At 43.7% G+C, this 23760-nt stretch overlaps 1 protein-coding gene across 1 annotated transcript in view; it reads right to left on the bottom strand.

Moving 5' to 3' along the window:
* The window catches only part of TTN7 (Structural maintenance of chromosomes (SMC) family protein), a 74824-nt gene extending 52323 nt beyond the window's left edge, over positions 1-22501 (bottom strand). Inside the window, exons 1-2 of the mRNA XM_086498654.1 lie at positions 22317-22501; positions 22019-22094 (exon numbers count right to left, since the gene is read on the bottom strand). Of these exons, the coding sequence (XP_086354780.1) occupies positions 22019-22094; positions 22317-22331 (91 nt within the window). The 5' untranslated portion in view covers positions 22332-22501. The remainder of the gene's footprint in view (positions 1-22018; positions 22095-22316) is intronic.
* Positions 22502-23760: the final 1259 nt, after the last annotated feature.

Raw genomic sequence — 23760 nt, 5'->3', positions numbered from 1 at the left:
AAAGTCCATGTGTCATTTTCTATGAGTGCATCATATTCTGATTGCATGGCAGCCATCCAATTTTCTGAATTCTGTGCTTCATCAAAAGACAGAGGCTCCTCAACATCATGTAAGCTAGACACAGCCAAAGCATAACAATCTGATGCATAAGATGCATGGCGAGAGCCTAAACGAGTACGGCTAGACAAAGGTGCATCCAATTTACTGTCACGGAAAGTGTGCACCAGACATTTTGGCATACCTCTAGCCTGCTCATTTTCAGCCCTTTCCTCATCAAGTACATCATGTACATCTGCATCAGTAATAGGCTGATCTAGAACATTTTCAGAAACCCTCACAGGCTGTACATTTGCCTCATTGGAACTTACATTCTTATTTCCACCACTGAAAAGAGGCAACAAAGTGTCATAAATGTCCTGTGAGCTTACATTATTGTCTCTAGTACATGACAGCAAGGGCTGAACAGAATCTTCCACAAACACTACATCCCAAGAAACCAGAATACGTTTTGTTTGCGGATGATACAACCTGTAACCTTTGCTTTCAACACTATAACCAACAAAAATACATTTGACAACCTTATCATCCAATTTTCTGCGCTGCACTTGCGGCACCAAAGCATATGCCAAAAACACGCATGTGCTCAATAGGAGGCTTTCTATCATGCCATGCTTCATATGGAGTAGTAGACTGCAAAGCTTTCGTAGGACACCTGTTTAGTACATAAGTGGCACACATGATGGCCTCAAGCCAAAAAGAATGCGGCAAAGCTTGACTTTTGACCATACATCGTGCCATTTCCGTCAGTGACCTATTTTTCCTCTCAGCAACACCATTTTGCTGAGGTGTATAAGGCACTGTACATTGGTGTTTTATCCCACAACTAGCCAGAAATGCATTAAATTCATGAGACATATACTCTCCCCCTCGATCGGAACGGAGGGTGCCCATAGTACATTTCGAGACATTTTCAGCCATAGCCAGAAATTGTTTGAAGCACATAAAAACTTCGGACTTCGCTTTAAGCGGAAATACCCATGCATGCCTGGAGTAATCATCAATGAAAGTCATGAAGTACAAGTAATTACCCAAGGACGGAGTTTGCATGGGTCCACAAACATCACTATGCACAAGCTACAACCTGCATGTGGCCCGAACTGAACCATCCTTTGGAAACTTAGAAGGATGCATCTTACCCAAACTACTGCCTTCACAAACATGTTTGACAGGTGCTTCAAGAGGCGGCAAAGAAGCAACCATATCAGATTTCTGCAAATGCAACAAACTGACAAAATTTAGATGACCAAAACGTGCATGCCAAAGTTTTGCATCTGAAATAGCTCTTGAATCTGCAACAGCATTTGCAAAATTTTGTCCACACTTGTCATACAAAGTGAGCTTATACAACCCACGGCACAAAAGGCCAGATGCAACAATTTCATCACCAAAACTGAGAGCATGAACTGTACATCTGTCATCCACAAATTTGACTACAAGTCCAAGTCTAGCAAGTGCGGATACAGACAAGAGATTCTTCTTGATCCCAGGTACATAAAGTGCATCAACAAGTGTGAAGGAGCTGCCATTAGCAACAGTGAGCACAATCTTTCCAACTCCCTAAACTAGATAAGAGGCGTTGTTGGCACAAGTGGTTGAATTCCCATGAGGGACAGACTCGAGAGAGGTAAACAATTCACGATGTGAGGTAATGTGCTTTGTAGCACACTGTCAAAATACCACATGTGAATCTACAGCAACTGACAAGCATGCATCATGGACAGCAGGATTGTAAGTGCACTCTGCGCTAAAAGCCCATTCTGCATCAACATCAGCATTACAGTCTCCTTTCAGAGAAGACTCAACAATGGCTGCATTTGTAGTGGAACCAGCATTTGCAATGGAACCACCGTCTTTCTTCTTAGCCTCTTTAGCCTTCAACTTAGGACACGACTTGATCAAGTGATCATTAGCTTTACAATAATGGCAACGCATCTTCTTTTTGCCCTTATCACCAGAATTTCCAGACGAATTGCTGCCAGCAGAAGCATTAGGAACAAAATTTTTGCCACTCGCAGCATAACCATAAGAAGTGGCTGCATTGCTGTTACCACCCTTTCTTTGAGAAGCAATAAAAGCCTGTTCAACTGCACGCTGTCTAGTCCTGTTTTTTCTGGAAGGTGACTCTTCCAATAGCAATGTGCATAATGCATCAAACCTGGCAACTTCAGGTCTTCCTTGGGTCATAAGTCTCCAAGTACTAGCAAAAGTCTGGTAAGAATCTAGTAAGGCATCAAGAACAGTCTGCACTAGGGAACTGTCTGAAATGACTTCACCTGCAAAAATGAGTTTCTCATTGATATCCTTGACACTAGCAAGGAAAGTGTCCATATCATCTTCCTCATGCATAATCTTCGACTCCAGCTCTTTACGCAGCAAAGCAATTTTAGACTCATTACGGCTTGCATAAAAACCTGCTAGAATATCCCAAGCCTGTTTTGTAGATTTTGTTGAGCGGATGTGAGGAACAATGGTACGCTTCACAGACAACGCAATCAATGCATGAGCCTGCGCATCCTTTACATCCCAACGAGCTTGTTCTATCGTAGGCAAAACAACTCTAACAGCAGCAATCCTTGCAGCAAGACCTGCAACATCCTCAACATTGCCTACATCCTCAGAACCAGGACGTACATCAATGCCCTGCACAATGTTCCAGACGCCCTTTGACACAAGAACATGTTGCATCATATAAGTCCACATAGGGTAGTTGTCCCCATCCAACCTATCCTTAGCAGCAAACATCTTGAACACATTTGTGTTGTTGTTGTCAGCCATGGTAAATGCTACACCTGATGTGAAAACTCCCCGAAAATAGGAGAAACGGAGCGGGAACAACACGTGCTATATAGCACAAACCGTAGAAGACTGTAAGACACCTGTCATGCAGAAAACGGCACTGACAGAAATTCTGCACAAAATGACGAAATAGCCTGTGCAGTACTGTATGTAGTGAAAACGGAGGCCGAAGTGAGCCCAAATCGAAAATCTGAGCAGACCAAGCTCTACGAGCTATTCCCGAAATATTTGTCGACCTGCGAACACTCGCCAAAGCTCACTGAAATCGAAGAAAGTGAGCAGACGTGTACTGGAGCAGCTGGCGACTAAGCCCCAGAGGACGCAACCTCCTCTGATACCAATTGTTGGAATTGGGGTTGCAGAGAAACACACACCTTGCAGAAGACGAAGGAAGCTCAAGGCACACAATAGAGAGTGTGTTACTTAGTGTGCAATGGAAAGATAGATAGCCCTAGAGTGATGGGCGTATATACAATGCACGGGGGGGAAAACCCTCCTAAAGAGGGAAAAAATGCCCCGGCGGTCCTAGTGTGTTTACACACATCACTACCACATGTATATGGTAACAAAAGAACCACTCAAATCGAAGGCTTCAGAACTCAAATTTTCTCACCCAAAGCATGGTTTCTCAGAGACCAACTAGACACAAAGTAATTTCGTGCGAGCAACGAAAGTCTCAACATGAATATTCTTGGAAATGTTACGGTGCTAAGCAACCAACTTCTTATGAGAATCGTCAACAGCAACAATATAAAGCTTCCAAAGGATCATCAGCGCTATCAAGATGGGCTTACTTAGTGGCACATATATCCGACCCTAGTCGAGTACTCGATCGTCACTGTCGCGACGCTGGACAAGTTCCCCCTCACGAGCCTTGCCCTACATTTAAGTCTTTCTTGTCTAATGGTAGTAAAGTTGAAGATTTATCAATCCTTTCCTTGTGCAAGAGGATCATTCAAAGGTCTAAGACAAACCAATGGAATACCTTAAAGATTTCCAACCAGTGGTCATCACTCAACAGAAAACTCAAGTCAGTTTACCAATAATTTCACTCGAAGCAGATATAGATTCAATCTTTTAATGGACAAAGCTCGAAGTTACAAATAACTTTGACAAAGGCACTTATCAAGTTGCAGATATGATAGTTTGGCAATAATTTCACTCGAAGCAGATATAGATTCAATCTTTTAATGGACAAAGCTCGAAGTACAAATAACTTTGACAAAGGCACTTATCAAGTTGTAGATATGACAGTTTGGCAAAATAGTCATGGTCAATAACAGTGCCTTGATTTGGGACTTAACAGAAAGAGCTTTGGATGCAGAAGCACTACAACAATACATTTCCTTCTCTCGAAGTTTCTACAACTACCCTGGGCGGTCACGACCCTTCGCTCAAGAGACGTGCCTCTTCGCCAAAAACCACACTTGTTCGACGACTGGTCGCACCCCTTCGCTCTACGGGTGCGACTCTTTGCCCAATGGTTACAGCTCTTCATTGAAAGGATGTGTCTTTACGTCTAAAGTCGTGTCTCTTCACCAAAAGACATGCCTTTTCACTAATGTCTCTTCGTCTCCTATATAAGGAGCATATTGTACTCAGTTTTCAATCATTCAATCAATCAATCAAACACAGAGTCTTCTGAGTCAAGTTCAAGTTTCTTAAGTCTTAATCATAAGTTTAAGTACATCAATGAAGGATTAGTACCTAGAATCCTTTCACTTGAGTCCTCCAGACAATTAGCTTTACACAGAGACACATCATGCTTGTCATAAACTGCTAACGTGTCAAGCCACTGAAGAACAGAGCCAACCTACGGATCTCGGCCAAGGGGCCTGAACCTTAGAAGGAGTAGAAGAAGTTGTACCAACTTGCAAAGTCTTGCCGAGTGGCCTATTTTAAAAGAAGAGTTCCCACCAACTTATGGGACACCGTTTGATGGGGCCCAAGTGACTTAAAGAGATTAAACAAAGCATGACCCACTTGCGTAGAGCTGATGATGTGGCAAGCTAATATGGACGCCCAAAATTTGCGTTGGCATGCTGACATGGCACCTATACGGATTTCCGCGTTTTATATTGATGATGTGGTAGTTGTACGGATTTTCACAAAACGCACTAGTAGCTTTTGTGCTTTTAGAGTTTGATGTTTTTCATGTAATTGCTTTTGAGAGGCCAAGGTCCTTTAAATATGAGCGAAGGCCTCATTCTCTGACACTCTTCCAGGTGAAGGTGGATAGAGAAGCCCACGACTAAGACAAGGAGCTTCACAGCACCGATGGAGACTACATCAGAGGATTCGAGCCATATCGACATCTAGAGTACAGATGAGCATTGAGGATGGAATCATCACCCATTGTATCAATGATCACACATACCCCACCCAGTTCCAGCTAGTAGCACTTCTAGATTCATTTTAGTATCTCTTTTTTTGTACTCAGACATGTAGTTTGTAACGAATTGGTCTCATAGGTCATTTTGGTCTTTTGAAGACGTTAATATATCATTTCATTTCATTTCATCATCTCTCTCTCTCTCTCTCTCTCTCTCTCTCTCTCTCTCTCTCTCTCTCTCTCTCTCTCTCTCTCTCTCTCTCTCTCTCTCTCTCTCTCTATATATATATATATATATATATATATATATATATATATATATATATATATATATATATATATATATATATATATATATATATATATCAAAGACAGCTCGGACGTTTCTTACTAGAGATACAGAGCCATCGGGACACACTACTACAGCCACACACAGCTACACAGACAGAGGGGAGACAGTCGCAGCTCACAGACTTCTTTCAGAGGATTGCCGCCCCTCCCTCACCAGACACTCAGAGGGGAGTGACACTCCCACAGGCGGAGGTGAGCCGAGCTAGACAACGACCACGAGTCACAGGCTACAGGGGCGCGAGCTCCCACCACCGACAAATCGAGGAGATCCGAGCCCGGGAGCGCCGTGCCACTAAGGAGCGAGTGGCTCAGATGAGGGCCGACCCGACAGCTTTCATCCGGGTAGCCTTGGCACCAGACCCGCCCATGTACCACATCTTACATCCCCCCATTAGTACAGGATGGAGCTAGATAGCTTGATGCATTCTCATGATTGTACTACCTTGAGCATATAGACATGCATATACCCCTAGAGATAGAGCTCCATCCCTCCTCAGATACTCCACTACCTACATTCAGTTCAGTTTTGTATCAGTTTTGTTTCATTTGTCTTTCCGATAGACGGATGACATACACACCATGTACATTTGATTTGTCTCATAGGCCGATTTCGGCCTGACATAGACGTTAAAAATCTTTCTTTCTCTCTCTCTCTCTCTCTCTCTCTCTCTCTCTCTCTCTCTCTCTCTCTCTCTCTCTCTCTCTCTCTCTCTCTCTCTCTCTCTCTCTCTCTCTATGTGTGTGTGTGTGTGTGTGTGTGTGTGTGTGTGTAAGGTGCAACGGAAGTGAATGTTGAACTTTGCTCAAGATGAGTGCTCCGAACTGTGCTCAAGGTTCCTTTTACTTACGGAAGTGGATAAGAGAGTGTAAATGATCACAAACAAGTGGATAAACACTGTGAATGAAGGTGCTGAGACTGAGAGATAAAGAGAGAAGAATACGACAGCAGAATGTTGTCAAACCCTCCTCCAAAGGCCCCACTCTCTATGGCGAGAGCGGTCTACTATTGATTGCACAAATCTCTACAATGCAATGGACTTGCCGACAATGAGGACGACGACGAGATGGGCTGAAAACTGAAAACGATAAGGGCTGAAATCTGCAAATCTTGTATCTACTGGATTCTGACTCTATGTCGGTGACGACAACGCACATGCTGAAATCTGCATTTTCTAGCCTGAATCTGCAAACTTTGGCTGATCTAACCGTGAGACGAGGATCTGTTGTGGAAAGGTGAGAGCTGCGAGGTTTGGGACTTGCGAGGCGGAGTCTAGACGTTGAAAACTGAAAACGCTGATGCAGATAAGGTCTTCACGCCGGAAATCTGCAAAAACACTAGGCTGAAAATATGATCCAAAAACGCTAGGCCAGTTCTGAGGTCTGCAGCAAAAACGCTAGGCTCCTACTATGTCCTGTTGTCACCAGGTTGGATCTGCAAATGCAAAACGCTGGCTGATCTGCAATGCAAATGAAAAACGTTGGCTGATCTTGGTAGATTGAAAACGCTGAGTCTTATGCCGGGTCTTGCTGAGAAGGTGCACTTTGACGGTGGTCTCCTGCCTCTTCTGCCAGAAAGTGCTAGCGCTAGGTTTTCTTATATACTTGCCGATTCAAATTACCCTACCCAATTTCCCAACAAAAGTCACTTAAAAATAATAAGTGAAAAATGGCAAAAATAGGGAAAATAGGTTTTTTGCACTGTAAAATGCTCATGATGGAATCTAATGGTAATGCTGATGATCATGCTGTGTGCAACCACAGGATATGCATCTATTCTAAGTGCCTGGCAAGCACGGTCTGCAAACAGACTCACAAAAGTGCCAGAATACTTCCTAAGCTAACTGAAGTGAACCCTTGTCATGAAGTAGCTTGTCCACGTACACATAGGGTTAGATGTGCACGTGACTCACTCTCTCTCTCTCTCTCTCTCTCTCTCTCTCTCTCTCTCTCTCTCTCTCTCTCTCTCTCTCTCTCTCTCTCTCTCTCTCTCTCTCCAGCTATCTGAAGATGGTTTTGTGATTCGCCCGAGCTACATGGATACCCACCTGTCTCATGGTTTGAGATGTGCAATTGGTCAGATTCGTACATCCTCACACCAGCTGGAAATTGAATTTGGCAGATATAGGGGAATCCCACCTGAGAGCAGAATTTGCAAGTTATGCGGAATGGAGCGGGAGACAGAATTACACTACATATGTCATTGCACCGTATACTATGAGATACGTGGGCGTTTCCATTGCCTATTTAAAGAAGGCTTTGGACCTCTAGATAGAGTCATGCAATACAAAGATCAAAGGTGTCACAAAACGGGAGCGTACACGAGCACTTAGAAAATCTGAAAATTATAATACTTTACAAACACGAGAGAAGGGAGAAGATCGACACAGTATTGGGGACCAGAAGATGGGCTGGTCCCCCCCCCGTTAAAAGTATTCTTTTATTCAGGGAGAATTCGTATACAAGCACGAGAACCCGAGGAAACCCCTCTGTTCTGTAATCTTAGACCCGAAGGTCGTGCTTTCTCGTAAAGGGCTTGGGCACAAGGCCGTTCCTTCCCGTAAGGGACTTAGGCACAAAGCTTCCCGTAAGGGACTTAGGCGTGAAGCCGTACTTTCCCGTAAGGGACTTAGGCGTGAAGCCGTACTTCCCGTGAAGGGCCTCCCCGTAAGACGAGAGATTCCTGCAAAACAAACCACACAAACACGCGACAACAATTCGTATGGCGAATCCACAATAGATACCTGTCGCCCTTGCGCGGAAAAAGCCACTTCCGTGCTTCGTAGTCTCGCGATCTATTGCGGCAAAGTCTTCTCTTGCTGATGTTGGTACCTCCCGTGAGTGAGGGCATGTGGTGCTTTTATAGCTCCCTGGCCACGGCACGAATAACTGCTCGCGTAGAGATCGCGGCCGTTTTTTTTTTTTTTTTTTTTTTTAAATAATTTTAACCCGAAATAGGGAGAGAGAATTCGCTGGCTGGTTTTGTTGCTTTATCTTCTAAGTGGCTGCCCACTTATTAAGTGGGCGGCCGGCATATTTTAAAATTGGTCTGAACCTGCCCAAAAACCTTATAAGTTAAAACCAATGCATTTAACAACACTTCCCAGGCGTCCCTGGATGCAACCACATGCACGAATGCAATGCAAACATAGATTCCTCGCGGGAAAGCGTCTGCCTTCCCGCGATTGTTCCTGCTTTTCGTAAAAAGCTTCATTGAACCCATCTTTATTCTTGTGCTTGCGTTCTACGCGTATTTTCTTACTCAGTTCGGATTTCCTCCTTAGACCCTTAGTGTGTCCCCTTACCGATGAACCTATCACCCATCTTGTGACTCATCAGGGACCACCATTACCTGGTCTTCTCCCACCGAACTAACAAGCCAACTCCTTCACGGTGCTTCTTGTCACCCATCATATGACACACCAGAGTTGTCTGCTTCCTGATGGTTTTTCTTACAGATCTGTGATTCCTTAACTTATTAGTTAACTTGTGCACATTTCTTATTAAAGTCCTAATTCTAGAAAATAGAAATTAGAAACAAAATAGTCAAATTAGTTTCATCCCTCTCACTTATAAACAATTGTCCTCAACTGTAGAGGTCCAACTGAACTGCCGGGGAGAAACCGGAAAGATTCCAAATCTTACTCAATGGTGAGTTGAGCTAGTCCTTTCTCAAAAGAGAGCTTAAAAATTAATTTAAATAAAATTCAAGAATTCAATACTTACCTTACCGGTTCATGTCCTTCCTCTAGTACCTCGAGGATATCCTTCACCATTCATCAAACTTACGAGCCATGTAAGAACTTGTCATTCGCGTCTTTCCAACAGATTGGAAGTTTCCTTATCAGAGAATCTGTTAACTCAATTCCACCTTCTCAATCCCGAGAAGAATAATCCTCCTAGAAATCAATCTAGGCATCTGTCCTTGCGCATAATCCTGCGCTGTTAGTCCAGAGGATATTAAACCTCTTGTGTCCTCCCACATAGGGAATGCCCAAATCATAAGAGTATTAATTTCGATATCTTCCTTCACAAACAAGGTCTTCGATCACCTTAAAGAAGGTTCTTGTTTCGGGCCATCGCTCAACGTAGGCGAGCGGTTCCAATCCGAAGATTCCTTGTGCACAGCGGTACTTCCTTCCAATCTTTTCCTCCTGTAAGTTATTACCACTAGCAGTGTTCTCGTGACGCCTACTAGCGTCTCTTCCTTGCAGAGGCCATCCTTGCAAGCATCTAGGATTCCTCGCAAAATCTTAGGCACATAAAATTCTAGCCATACCATTCTGTGAACATAAGTTCAAACTTGGCCCACTTAAGGGTGAACCCGCTTTGGATCTCAAGGATGTTCTCCCATATGTGGTTAAGGTAATTCTTACCATTTTAAAATGGTTGGCAAATTTTACTCTTACGAACATAATAGTTCGAACTTATTCCAGCAGCGTGTAATGCTACTTGACCTGCTCATGGAGAAACATATACCGCAACCAAAAGTTGCTACTGTAATAATAAAAGCACATAGCGTACTCAATAATCAACGACCATCAGAAAACCTCTTCTCTGTAGAGAATCCTTCTACCGAACACATCTAACTCTCGTGTCGGAATATCCTTGCACATAAAAAGGCGCTCAAGAGAGTATAACAAACTCTCGTCCAATTCCTTGGCATAGGTCTGCATCTTCGTGTGTTATCCATGTACCCAAAGGTGTACATAATTCTTAAGTTGTGTTAGAGTTTTGGTGAACCTGGGAAATTACCTTCCCTTCGTAAGATCCTTAGAGCGAAGACGCTCAACTTGACGATCCCTTGGCTCGATCTTAGAGCAAAACCCGCTCATTAAATAACTAGGATTTCAATCCTTGGATTCCTCGAGCACAAGCCGTAGTCGTCGCTTGTTCCTTCTCTCATAGTAGAGTGTTCATTCATTTGTGCGAAAAGCACTACCATGTCCTCCCTGACCGGGTAGGGGGTGTGGGCTTAAAGAGTATTCAAGCTTAATGAAAGCTTTTCTTTGCTTGGAATCTCGGAATGGTTCCTTCCTTTCTGCCGTCCTACTCAGGGCATGGCATCCCTGCAACGCTTTTCCGACTCTGTTTCCAGAGTCCTGTTCCTGCAGAGTAACTCCGCTTTCTTGGACACGAAGTCCTTTCCTTAGGAATTTCAACTTCCGGATCACATCTTGAGAGTCTACCTCTCTTAAATCCGTGGATCTGCTTCCCGAACTTGGGTACGAAACCCTTGGGCTGATCTAGCTCTAGTTCCTCAGAGCACTTTTATCCTGCAGAGGCTCATGCCTTCCTCTGCTCCTACTCCCTCACGAAGAGGAAGTACACCTGCAATCAAATACTTAGAGATCATAACATAAAAATCGTACCTTCAAAGTCACGACGCTCGTAACGCAACTCGGTTCTCGAAAAAGCAATTCCCCGGAAGAGATCTCTGCATAGAAAATCCTCTCTTCCAATCCTACACACAAAAGAGGTGTGTTCTCGGGTTCCTTCTCGTAAATCAGCCCCGTCTACGACGTTTATGGGCTGAAAACAGAGAAAAACAGCAGCTTGTTGCGATGAAAACACGCTCCGTAGGCACTTCTTCGCGAGGGAACTCGCGCACTGGGTCTTGACGACATCTGGTACACTGGGGGCAGCCATGGGCATCACCGGCAACGTCTTCTTTACGGCTGAAATCTGCAGCAGCATCTCTTCCTTGCAAAGATTGGTCTTCCCTTACCGGGTAGGGAGTGTTGGTTTGTAAGGTACTTAAGCTTGATAAAAGTTGTTCTTTGCTTGAAAGCTCAGAATGGTTCCTTCATAATTTCCTACCCGCACTAGCAGGCAATTTGTTGGAGAACTACCGGATACCAGATCAATCATGGGCCTTCCGGATGGTTAAGCAAAGCAATTCATCGTATAAAACAATGTTCTGACTCAACACTCGAGAGTGATTGTCCTGGTTAGACACGTGCATATGTCGTGCATAAAAGCAATACGCATTTTATGAGTTCCTCAAAGATTTAACTTTGATCAAAGATCTGCCCTCTCACTTAAAGTTTGAGGGTCAAAAATTCAGGAGTTAGATTGAGTTCTGTTACTCCAAACTTTCTCTAGATAGCAATGTATCCTTCGAGGAGAGGTAACAAAAATTCGTTGTTTCTGTGTTCAATGGTTCTCATCCCACTGCGGGGATTGTATTTTATGTACATCAAGGTGTACACTTTCAGCTTTTATTGCTGACTCCACCATCTGCTGCAAAGTATCTTGCAGATGGGTTTACAAAATTTGGGCAAAAGTCCTTCGTTAAATTTGTTCATCTTTCCTTCCTCAGAGAGGATCAAGAATGGACCTACCTTGGCAAGAGTGAACCACTACTTGCTTTGACTCGCTCGTGTTCCTATTGGGCAAACCAATCCCAATCTTCTTGAATGCCCTCCTCAAAGCGTAGAGGAAAAAAAATTTGTCGGAGAACTCAGCCTTGAATTGTTGTTGTAAGTTCCTTGCAGAGCTTTGGTATACCACCAAGTACTTGCAATCCCCTGGAGGTGTTTGGTCACATGCCTCACCTTCGACACTTCTCAGAAATTGCCGTTTGCAAAGGCAACTTCAAACTGTCGAATAAAAGCAGTAGCTTTCAGGACATCTTCCCTTCCGTCAAAAGTATCAAGCTTGACTGGAGTGTTCCTAGGTCTAGAGACCTTCTTCATATCCTTCCCGAAATGACGGGATTTCTTGGCTATGGTTCTCGATTGATGTTCATGGATATCTTCTGGGTTCTGAAGTATCTTGAGCATTCCGCTTCTCAGATTCTCTAGTTTCTTGAGCATCATGCTCTTGTCGCCTTCTCAGAGAATCCCAAGTCTTGTGTCGCCTTCTTGCAGAGAGAAAAAGAAAATTCCAACTCTGCCAGCTTTTCTTGCAGGACTTAGGTTTCCGCCTGCTTACTTCTCTCTTGGCTTGTCATGGCTTCTTCCCGTATCTTCCCAGAGTCGTCCTCCTTTACGGAGAAAGAGAGGAGACCACGCTCTGATACCACTGTCACAAAATGGGAGCGTACACGAGCACTTAGAAAATCTGAAAATTATAATACTTTGCAAACATGAGAGAAGGGAGAAGATCGACACAGTATTGGGGACCAGAAGATGGGCTGGTCCCCCCCCCCATTAAGAGTATTCTTTTATTCAGGGAGAATTCGTATACAAGCACGAGAACCCGAGAAAACCCCTCCGTTCTGTAATCTTAGACCCGAAGGTCATGCTTTCCCGTAAAGGGCTTGGGCACAAGGCCGTTCCTTCCCGTAAGGGACTTAGGCACAAAGCCGTACTTTCCCGTAAGGGACTTAGGCGTGAAGCCGTACTTCCCGTGAAGGGCCTCCCCGTAAGACGAGAGATTCCTGCAAAACAAACCACACAAACACGCGACAACAATTCGTATGGCGAATCCACAATAGAAACCTGTCGCTCTTGCGCGGGAAAAGCGACTTCCGTGCTTCGTAGTCTCGCGATCTCTTGCGGCAGAGTCTTCTCTTGCTGATGTTGGTACCTCCCGTGAGTGAGGGAGGGCATGTGGTGCTTTTATAGCTCCCTGGCCACGGCACGAATAACTGCTCGAGTAGAGATCGCGGCCGTTTTTTTTTTTTTTTTTAAATAATTTTAACCCGAAATAGGGAGAGAGAATTCGCTGGCTGGTTTTGTTGCTTTATCTTCTAAGTGGCTGCCCACTTATTAAGTGGGCGGCCGGCATATTTTAAAATTGGTCTGAACCTGCCCAAAAACCTTATAAGTTAAAACCAATGCATTTAACAACACTTCCCAGGCGTCCCTGGATGCAACCACATGCACGAATGCAATGCAAACATAGATTCCTCGCGGGAAAGCGTCTGCCTTCCCGCGATTGTTCCTGCTTTTCGTAAAAAGCTTCATTGAACCCATCTTTATTCTTGTGCTTGCGTTCTACGCGTATTTTCTTACTCAGTTCGGATTTCCTCCTTAGACCCTTAGTGTGTCCCCTTACCGATGAACCTATCACCCATCTTGTGACTCATCAGGGACCACCATTACCTGGTCTTCTCCCACCGAACTAACAAGCCAACTCCTTCACGGTGCTTCTTGTCACCCATCATATGACACACCAGAGTTGTCTGCTTCCTGATGGTTTTTCTTACAGATCTGTGATTCCTTAACTTATTAGTTAACTTGTGCACATTTCTTATTAAAGTCCTAATTCTAGAAAATAGAAATTAGAAACAAAATAGTCAAATTAGTTTCAAAAGGTGCTTAGGCCTGTACCTACTGGAACTACATCGGCACAGGGATAATCTAATGAGAAGACAAAGAGCACTACAACCTCAGAGGCAGATCACAGATTTCTTCGGATCGAGAGAAGCAGGAATGGAAGGAGAAGCAAGAGGCCAGCAGCGAGCACAAAGGAGTACCCACATTCATACCAAAGGCACCCTCATTGATAGGGCAATTGAGCTTAGAAAATCGAGAAGACCACGACCAAGATGCAAAAGCACACTTCACCGGAGGAGACTACAACAAAGGATTAGAAGCATTCTAGCCAGACACCCAGAATGCTCCTAAGAAGTTTATCTAATACTTTGTATTCGGTTTTTCGCATTTATTTTCACACTATCACACTTTTCAGACGTTGTAACAGATTCACCACTTTTGTATCAGTTTGGTCTCATAGGTCACTCTGGCCTTTTGAAGACGTTAATATAACATTACATTTCATCTCTCTCTCTCTCTCTCTCTCTCTCTCTCTCTCTCTCTCTCTCTCTCTCTCTCTCTCTCTCTCTCTCTCTCTCTCTCTCTCTCTCTGTGCGTTGTTTTGAAGTGTTGAAAGTCTATTCTAAATACTTTGTTACCAAATAAAAATAAAGTAACGGTTGCAGATTCTGAGTCAGAAGACGATTATGCTTTCTTTGATTCTTTGTTGGATGATGATATGCCAATTGCAAGTCATGAAGTGATAGTTTCTGAAGATGATCCTGAAGAATTTTCAGATTCATTATTAGAGGACTATTGGAGTCTCAATCCACCAACCATTAGTAGCGTTGAAGTTACCCCTCCAAAAAATGCCTTGAGAAGATTTCCCCTTCACCAAATCTTTCGCAGTTATTACAAGATTTTGAACCAGAAGTTTTACATCACATGAAGGATTTTGAAGATCACTCTCTTGTTGCAGTCAACCTGATTAAGCCACATTCCTCTAAAAAATCTTTGAACGATCCAATGACATGGGATTTATCACTCAAAGCAAAAAGGTTTCGCAATAAGTAACATTTCAAGACAAAGGTTCCAGATAACTCAAAGACTAAAGATTTTCAGAGATTCAATGCTTTTCCAGAATTCTATCAACATGAGAAGTCGTTTCTTTAATCGAGGCTCTCATTTTAAATGAGAGGGAATGTCACGATTGTGACTATGTTACATTATAACATCTAGTCCTACTTGCGGATACGAGAAGTGACATGCCAAGAAGGACCCCTACACTTGAATGGTCACAACTCTTCGTTCAAGAGACATGCCTCTTCGCCAAAAGCCACTCCTTCGAGGACGGATCACACCCTTTCACCCAATGGTTGTAGCTCTTCATCCATGATGTGTCTTTACATCTAAAGTCATGTCTCTTCACCATCAGACGTGTCCTTTTATTTTTGACTCTTCGTCTCCTATATAAGGAGCCTAATGTACTCAGTTTTAATTCATTCAATCGGTCAAACATCAATATTCTCGTCTCTTGAGTCTCACTTTAATTTTAAGTATGAAGTTTTAGTCTTAATTCTAGGATTAGCACCACTAATCCTCATATTGGCCTCATTACCTCTATGGTGCCAACTTCGTAGTATGGACGGACCACCACTATTTAAAATATCTCTAAAATCAACCCAACCTTCGAGGTCGAAAGGCAAGGTGGGTCTCAAGCAGGAGTTCGATTTTGAGATACGCTACCGTAAGGACACTACCAATATAGTAGTCGACGCCCTTAGAAGAATCTTTGGGTAAATACTCTTTCATTTGCTGAAATTTCAACCGATTTCTTTCTCTCAAAGGGCGTTGCCAAAAGGATCGTCACGTTGGTAAAATATGGCAACAAGTCCAAGAGGGAGTGCATAGCCCAGAAAGCTATGGCGTCCAAACGCCCAGGGGCTGGCTATTGAGAGAAAGGTAGCGGACAAGTATTCCATTAGGAATAGATTATTTTTCAAGCAAGGCAAAGTTTGTGTGCCCGCTGATGAGAATATCCGCAAGCAAATTTTGTTTGAGAGTCATGAGGCACCGAGTGCAGGACACCCTGGCATACGCTATACTTTAGCCTTGGGCGGTCAGTATTTCTATTGGCACACATGAAAGCCTTTGTTGAAGAGTATGTGCGAGAATGCACGTAATGTCAGCTCAACAAAGTTGAACACTTTTAAAGCGTGCTGGGCTCTTACATCCTCTACGAATCCTTGATAGTAAATGGTCAAGTATTTCTATGGATTTTGTGGACCAATTGTGGTCACGACGCCATTTGGGTCATTGTCGATTGACTTATGAAGATGGCACGGTTTATCCCTATACGTTCCATCGTAGAAAACCAAGAGTTAGCTCAGCTCTTTGTGGAACATTTATACAAATTGTATTGTTTGCTCGAGGAAATTGTGAGTGATCGTGATTCGAAATTCACTAGCAATTTCTACATGTCATCCTTAAATCATCCCGAAACTAATGGACAAACTTAACGCACCAATCAAACCGTGGAGGATATGCTACGAGCATGTCTCCCGACATCAATCTGATTGGGACTGCTATCTCCCCAGATTGAATTTTCTTATAATAGTACTAAACAATCGGCTACTCGCTATAGCTTGTTTATGCTTATGTACAGTTATCAGCCGAAACCACCAGACTCAAGGGGGTGAGGATGCGATCACTCGTCGATTTTCGATTTCTTGCACAGTATGCAAGAAATGCTCGAGATCACAAAAGAGAGCATGAAGACGGCACAAGATCGTGCCACTTTTTATGCTAATCAGCATCGACACCCCCGCGAACTCTATGGGTGTTACTTAGGGCACTGAAGGATTCTGAAACAATCCCAACCGATCCGTGCTCGAAATTATCTTCTCGCTATTGTGGTCCGTTTCAAATCACAAAGAAGATAAGTGCAATTTCTTACAAGTTGGACTTGCCTCAAGGCATTGCTGTTCATCCCCTGTTCCACGTGAGCCATCTAAAAGAACGGTTGGGATAGGATGACTTCGTGATTCCTCTTGAGGAAATCCCGAACTTGGATGACACCATCTATTATATTCCATTTGAATCCTAATCGGTTCTAGATCAATGGGTCCACAAGTCTTGCAAGACTTCGTACCCCGAATATTTGATCAACTGGAAGCATCGCCCTGAGTCTCAAGCTACTTGGGAGTCGGTTAGATCGTTGAAGAATCGTTTTCCCAGTTTTAGCACTGAGGATATTGTTGAGGACAGCAATTAAAAATAAGAGGAAAAGTCTTACAACCCGGACATCAAGATCGGCGCCTACAATATGTTTGGCCAGTGTGAACCAACCATGCGTGTGAACGCACCGCACCCTTAGTTGAAGGGAGGTTAAAAAAGGAGGTTAAGAAGTCCTATACATAGGATTGAGGTCTCATTTGTGAGAGATCTTCTGTGATCACCACACTTGGACTCTAGGCCCTTGGCAGCTCTACCCACACAGTCGCTTGGTGTGGGCTTGGTGGTATGGGACACCAGCCCTTGCGGTAGAGGCTAGCCTGTTAGCTGCAGGTTCGAGGGTGAGCCCACATCTGCTCTATGGCTAGGAGGTGAGCCTGATGTTCGCTCTATGCTTGTCTATATGTGAGTATAGCTTGTGTCATGTCGTGTGTGCAGGATAGATCCGACGAGGAACAAACACTCTCTCCCTCTACATGTCTCTACCTCTCTTAATCTCTCTTCAAAAGGAACCATCATTCGTGCTAAGAAGAACATATTCAAGCAAGGACAAGAAGTAAAGATTTGTGGAAGTGTAAAGTCTAAATCTTATCACCATTTCAACAATGTAGCCCTGTTCTTAGGTGATTTTCTCTGAGTGACCCCACCTTGGCACTGTGCCTCATTTGAGTTAGTTTTCTAGTATCCACCAACTTATTAAGTGCGGCGAGGGGACCTAAATAACTTTGAACTGAGCCTAGACACCCTTTTACTACTCGAATTCCAGTGCCGACCAACTTCCCATCTGCGTGTGAAACTACCGTTTCACTCTGGCCATACAATGTCCGCCCATTTGCAACTTCAAAAAGAGGGTCTCAAAAATTAAACAAAAATCATCAGAAAAAAACCAACTAAGGTTAGCAGTTGCCACGTCCTCATGACATACCCCCCTCTTGAAATCGCAAACGTCCTTGATTGCGTACCATCGCTTGCTTTGCTTATGCAGAGAACCTGGCAAATTTTTGCAAAAACGCTGGCTGAGTTGATCCCTTAAGAGGAGAACCTCATGCTAATGGTGAAACGTTGGTCCCAGAACATGGAGAGCCTGAAGCTCTAATACCATGTGAGAGTGCACGTGTGCGGAAGCGTGAGAGCACTAGGTGTAGGAAAGAGGGGGCGATCTACCCCCCACTGACTACCAGAGCAGAAGACCCATACAATGATCAAATGATAATGAAATGTGTACCCCCTTGGCCCCATATTTATGAGTGCCCAAGGTGGGTACCCAACTCAAGTGGACGGCCGGCTCGGTCAACCGCACAAGGTACAACCTATGCTATAGGTGGCCAGCCTGGAGACACTAGGCGTACAAGGAAGTGCCCTAAACCTATGTGAAGCAACAGAATGGTGTAAATCTAACAGCCGTCTCATCCTTCTGGAACTCTTGATGTACTTGCAACAGGGTCGTCGTCACATCCAGATCTCACCGATCTCTGACAAATATCTAGATGCAATAAGTTTCAATCATTCATTGGACAAAATGCTGCATACATTTCATCTTTCTCTACATGTCTCTAACAATACACGCATGGAAGAGCACATGTTTCAATTCAATCGAGGAAATTTCCACCCGCAGTACCCCTCAGTACCCGCAATACCCTCCAGTATCTCAGTAGTACCCAGCATCAGTAGCATCAGTACCCATTAGCATCAACAAGACCTAGCGTTTTCAGCTTTAGCACTAGCGTTTTCAGCCCAAAACAGCCAGCGATTCAGCCTATTGATGATCGCCATCAGAATTCAGCCCCTAGCCTCGTCATGGTTGCAAATCCTAGCCATCGACATCGTTAGCCTTTTCAGCAATCAGTCGTCGTCGACACAATACCCCAGTATCTAGCACCCCTTGTGTTCTAGCTTGGCTCTTGCCTAGCTCAGCATGGGGATCTTCAGTACCCATCAATACCCACAGTACCCCTCACATCCACTAGTACCCGCAATACCCCTCAATACATCTCAATACCCATCAGAACCCGCAGTACCCATCAGTATCCGCAATACCCCAATACCCACAATACCCAGTAAGCGCAGTACCCTTCAATATCTCAGTAGTACCCAGCATCAGTAGCATCGATACCCAATAGCATCAGCATCATTGTATCAGCATTGTGCAAGAAATAAAGAAAGTACTTGCTCTGGAAACAAAGCAAGGGGGCCCTTGAGGGTTTGAGACCCGACATTCAATGTCCTCTCTTTTCTCTCTCGTGTCTCTCTCTTTCATTCAGTTCAATTCAGTTCGGTACTTTTTAAGTGAAGTTAAGTAACCTTGTGTTTTTGCAGAGTACTAGATCCGAGCTAAATCCATAAACCCTTCCGTTGCACCCGACATTCGAGATCAAAATATTCGATGTCTCGGACACTCTCAAACACTCATGCTATGTTGCGAGGGGTCTTCACTCCCTACCCACCTATGCATGCCATCCTACACCACTACCTAGCAGCCTAACCCTTTGCATATCATGGTTGTACTTCCCAATGCATATAGTCCTACATCCATTAGAGCTAGAGCTCCATCAGAGTTGCCCCCATAAATAATATCATAATTGGCCCCTCAATAGGTACCCCACTGCATTTCTTTAATTTCATTAATTCAGGCATAGTGTACAACTTGCTCGGAGAGCCCACTTGAGACATCTGATACAAAAAGTAACTCTCAAAAAGCACTAATAAAAACAGCTCGGTATTTTAAAAGCTTTTGAAATACGGTAATTTCCTTAACAATCTTTTCATCACGTAAGAAAAAATGTGGCATTGTACTTCTTTATCTTATCCTATGGATTATAATGCTAACAAAACCGCTAGCTCATACAGTCCATTTCCAGCGCCTTTCAAGTGATATAGTATCACCCTAAATGACCCGCAATTGCAGGCCAGAATGTGCAGCAACACTGGCACCCTCATAGTCAGGTGAGTTCAGCTGCTTTCAGGCAATCCCTTTAGAGATCTTCTATGCCTTCTCTTGCCAGCTAAATATACCATCCTCCAAGGGTGGTTATACATTCCCTCATCCACCCACAGCCCCCTGAAAAAAGAAAAGACTACCACCAGCACCACCAAAGACAAAAAATCAAGCGTCAGGAAACATAGAAGACGAAACAGACCGACTGAGGAATCGGTGCAAATAACAGGAAGCAGATCGAAAGCAGTCAGCCTTGGGGTTCGCTATTGTTGAAAAAATGGTCAAAGGGACTCCCAACTGGGACGAAAATATTCCTACAGAGTATGGGCAGCTCATGGTTCTCTACCCTAGCTGGCTAACATTCAACTATGCTTCTCTACCCTAGTTGGCTAACATTCAGCTACGCTATGAGTATCTCTGACCAGTTTCTAGTCGGCCTCATTGCTCTCATTGGTTCTTGAGTACTGTTTGTAGCACTATTGACTAGGTATTTCATACGTTGAGTGCTCCATGTGTTGGTGATGATACTTTTGTTGGCTACATTTTGAGGCACAAAGGGAGAGAAAAATGCAAATAGCCTCACCATGTTGATTATCAACAAAAAAGAAAGGACGCTTATAAATAAGGACGAGCTGAGGTATCAAAAAAAGTATCCTTGCAGATTGATTAAATTAATGTTACTAATATCGCAAAACTACCACTAGTTAAGACCATACCCACACATTTGTGCTTGGGACTAAAAGGTTCGGTTGTAACTTGTTCTTTGGGACTAAAAGACGCTGACATAAGTGATGGCACCATCTAAGGTGGCAGGGTCGAATTTATGAGAAACATCCCTCAAGTTTGGCTCGACTAAGAGTCTATCTCCGTAGTCAATTTTTGGAGCTTGGAGATGTACACAGCCAAGAAGCCAATTTGGCTTAGGCGACAAAAAGAGGAACGGACATGGAAATCCGCATTTGCACGCTCAAAGGCCTTGCGAATTGTGCACTAGACTTTGTCCCATAAGGATGTGGTTTTCCCATCTGCAACCCTACAACACCACCAAAAGAAGGCGGTATTCTTCAAAAGATAGCTGGTCAATGCCACTTCTTGGTCTCAATCAAATTTGTGCTAGAAAAGTAGACCTCCATCTTGAATAACCATTGGTCAAACACACGCTTGTCAAAACTACCAGTGTATAGTTCAGGTAGCTCGACATCAATTTCTTTTTTTGTGCGATGTTTAAGAGTCTATAAAGAAGTTTTAGATCTTGGTTATCTACCTCAACGAAGGCTTCAGTTTCTTCTTTTTCTTCCACCGCAACAATTGATGCATGTGTTGGAGAAGACAGACGCTGAAACTAGAAAGAAGTATGTGACTACGTCTGGTCCAGCAAAGAAGTCATCGAGGCGTGGTCGGTGGAAAAGGCCTCCATCTGCTTCCTAAGAATTGCTAGAGGATCTATATCCTCGCAATCGCCATCCTGTGAGTTTGGCATGATGGAAACTCAAAGGGAGCGGGAGCAACCCTGCGAACAAGAGATGCGTGTGGACCATAACAAGGAGAAGGCGTTGTTCATGAGGCATCAAATTCTACCAAGAATGCCACTTCAATGTCACATGCGCACTGCACTTGCGTTATGTGGACATGCTTCTGCTACAATCTAGCTTTAGTCTTAGTTAAGCTTAGGACCTAGCCTTGCACTTTGTGAGCCTCTAACAAGACATGCATGTCCAAGCCAGTCATAGTTGCATACCCTCTCTTGCACAGCACCACATTTCAGCATATAGGTGTTTTGCCGCATGAACCACCTCTTAGCATTTTATTTATTACTAAGTGACTTTTTGCATTCCAAATCGTGGGCTGTTTTTTATGTTGGTTTGTAGCACTATTGACTAGGTTTTCATACGTTGAGTGCTCCATGTGTTGGTGATGAAACTTTTGTTGGCTACATTTTGAGGCACAAAAGGAGAGAGAAAAGCACATAGCCTCACCATGCTGATTATCACAAAAAAGAAAGGACGCTTGACAAGCTGAGGTACCAAAAAAAGTATCCTTGCAGATTGCTTAAAGCAAGTTAAATTAATGTTACTGACATCGCAAAGCTATCATTAGTTAAGACCATACCCACACAGTTGTGCTTGGGACTAAAAGGTTCGGTTGCGACTTGTTCTTTGTAGCTTTTGAATCCCTCTATTATTACCTGGCAAACACACAGTAGCAAAAAAAAAATCTTTTCAGAGCGCTTGTGTGGGGATGAAAAAGCAGACTCAGAAGAACAAGTTATTATACGCAGTGTGAAGTCTTCATTTTGCCTAGCAAAGATAGGGGAGAAAATTTCGAGTAAAAACACACCAGACAACATCTAGCACATACATGTACCAGCAAAGAGAGCAAAAAAATTTAAGCTAAGAAGGCACGTTACCTGCTTAATGTACATGGTGACGAGCAGTACTGGTAAGCTTCGAGGCTTCTGTCTTCTGCGTGTGCGGGATACAGCAACACAGAAAGCCCGTTTCGACGCGGGAAAATTAGAGCCTTCGTGAAGCGCCCTTTCCTGTCAAGTGCTCTCTCGTCTATATCTGACATGGCACGTGTTAAAAGAGTTTAATCCCCAGCATAGGCTTCTTGCACACGGAAACTATGACATTTCCAATATGTCTGTCCGATTTTAAACAAATGATAAAATCACGAGGCCTGCCTACAAGCATTGGTCATTAGAAAATTCAAAATGCTTCAAATTTTAAAAAGCAACTCTAATAAGTGGGCGTGTATTCCATTAACCGCTACATGTGTTCATGGTACCAATGGTTAACGACCTTTACTAGGAACGGCTAAGAGTGGGGTGCAACTCTTACATACTTAGATAACATATTTATGTCATGATCTTATTCCATCTTACCAACTTGTGCATCGTGGCATGATGAATGATATCACGATCTTGTATGACGCTATATGAAAGAAAAGAGAGAGAGAGAGAGAGAGAGAGACTCACTCTAGATAGGCCCAGCTCGCCATCATTATAGCTGGTTGGAATGCTTCAGTGCTCTCTCTCTCTCTCTCTCTCTCTCTCTCTCTCTCTCTCTCTCTCTCTCTCTCTCTCTCTCTCTCACAGAGTACACACGTGTGTGCTTTTTTTTTTTTGGGAGGGGGGGGGGGGGGGGGGGGGGGGGGGGGGGGGGGGCAGGGGGCGAGTTCACAACTTCACAGATGTACTGTGTGTGTGTGTGTAACAGAGTACACAATATACAACTATCGTGCGCCATGCCTACCAACTTAGAGAGAGATAGCAAGAGGTGTGCAAGGAAACGCGACTGCCAAGCTCCTCCCTTTCAGCTCCTCTTTCAACTTTGCCCTGCATCCAATTCTTTTATGTTGTTCTTCCAAACCCTTTTAGTTCCGCCTATTTCTCTCTCATTTACAGCCTATGTTCTCGCCTAATTGATTAGGATTTAAGCACTTTAGCAACCAATATCTACCATTGTTTGGCAAAGGTTTATCTCAACCTAGCCTAGAGCGGATTGAGATTGGGGGAAATCCTTTTGCTGCACTAGTAAAGAGAAATAAGTTCCTTTCAATTTTGTTGTAAAAAAGGAAATCAAAATTTATATGTTATTAAAATTATTGTATAGTAGAAAATATTCTTTAAAATCTCGATTTAAAAGGAGATGATGTGTGTGTGTGTGTGTGTGTGTGTGTGTGTGTGTGTGTGTGTGTGTGTGTGTGTGTGTGGGTGGTTGATGGAGAGAGAGAGAGAGAGAGAGAGAGAGACACTACTTAGCGCACTGATTCCAAAAAAATTTGAAGGGTGGAGAGAGAGAGAGAGAGAGAGAGAGAGAGAGAGAGAGAGAGAGAGAGAGAGAGAGAGC

This window comes from Adiantum capillus-veneris, chromosome 24 (genome assembly GCF_014529385.1).
Source record: "Adiantum capillus-veneris isolate H3 chromosome 24, ASM1452938v2, whole genome shotgun sequence".
Lineage (NCBI taxonomy): Eukaryota > Viridiplantae > Streptophyta > Polypodiopsida > Polypodiales > Pteridaceae > Adiantum > Adiantum capillus-veneris.
Note: the sequence above shows the minus strand (reverse complement) of the source record. Positions and strands in the feature narration are given on the sequence as shown.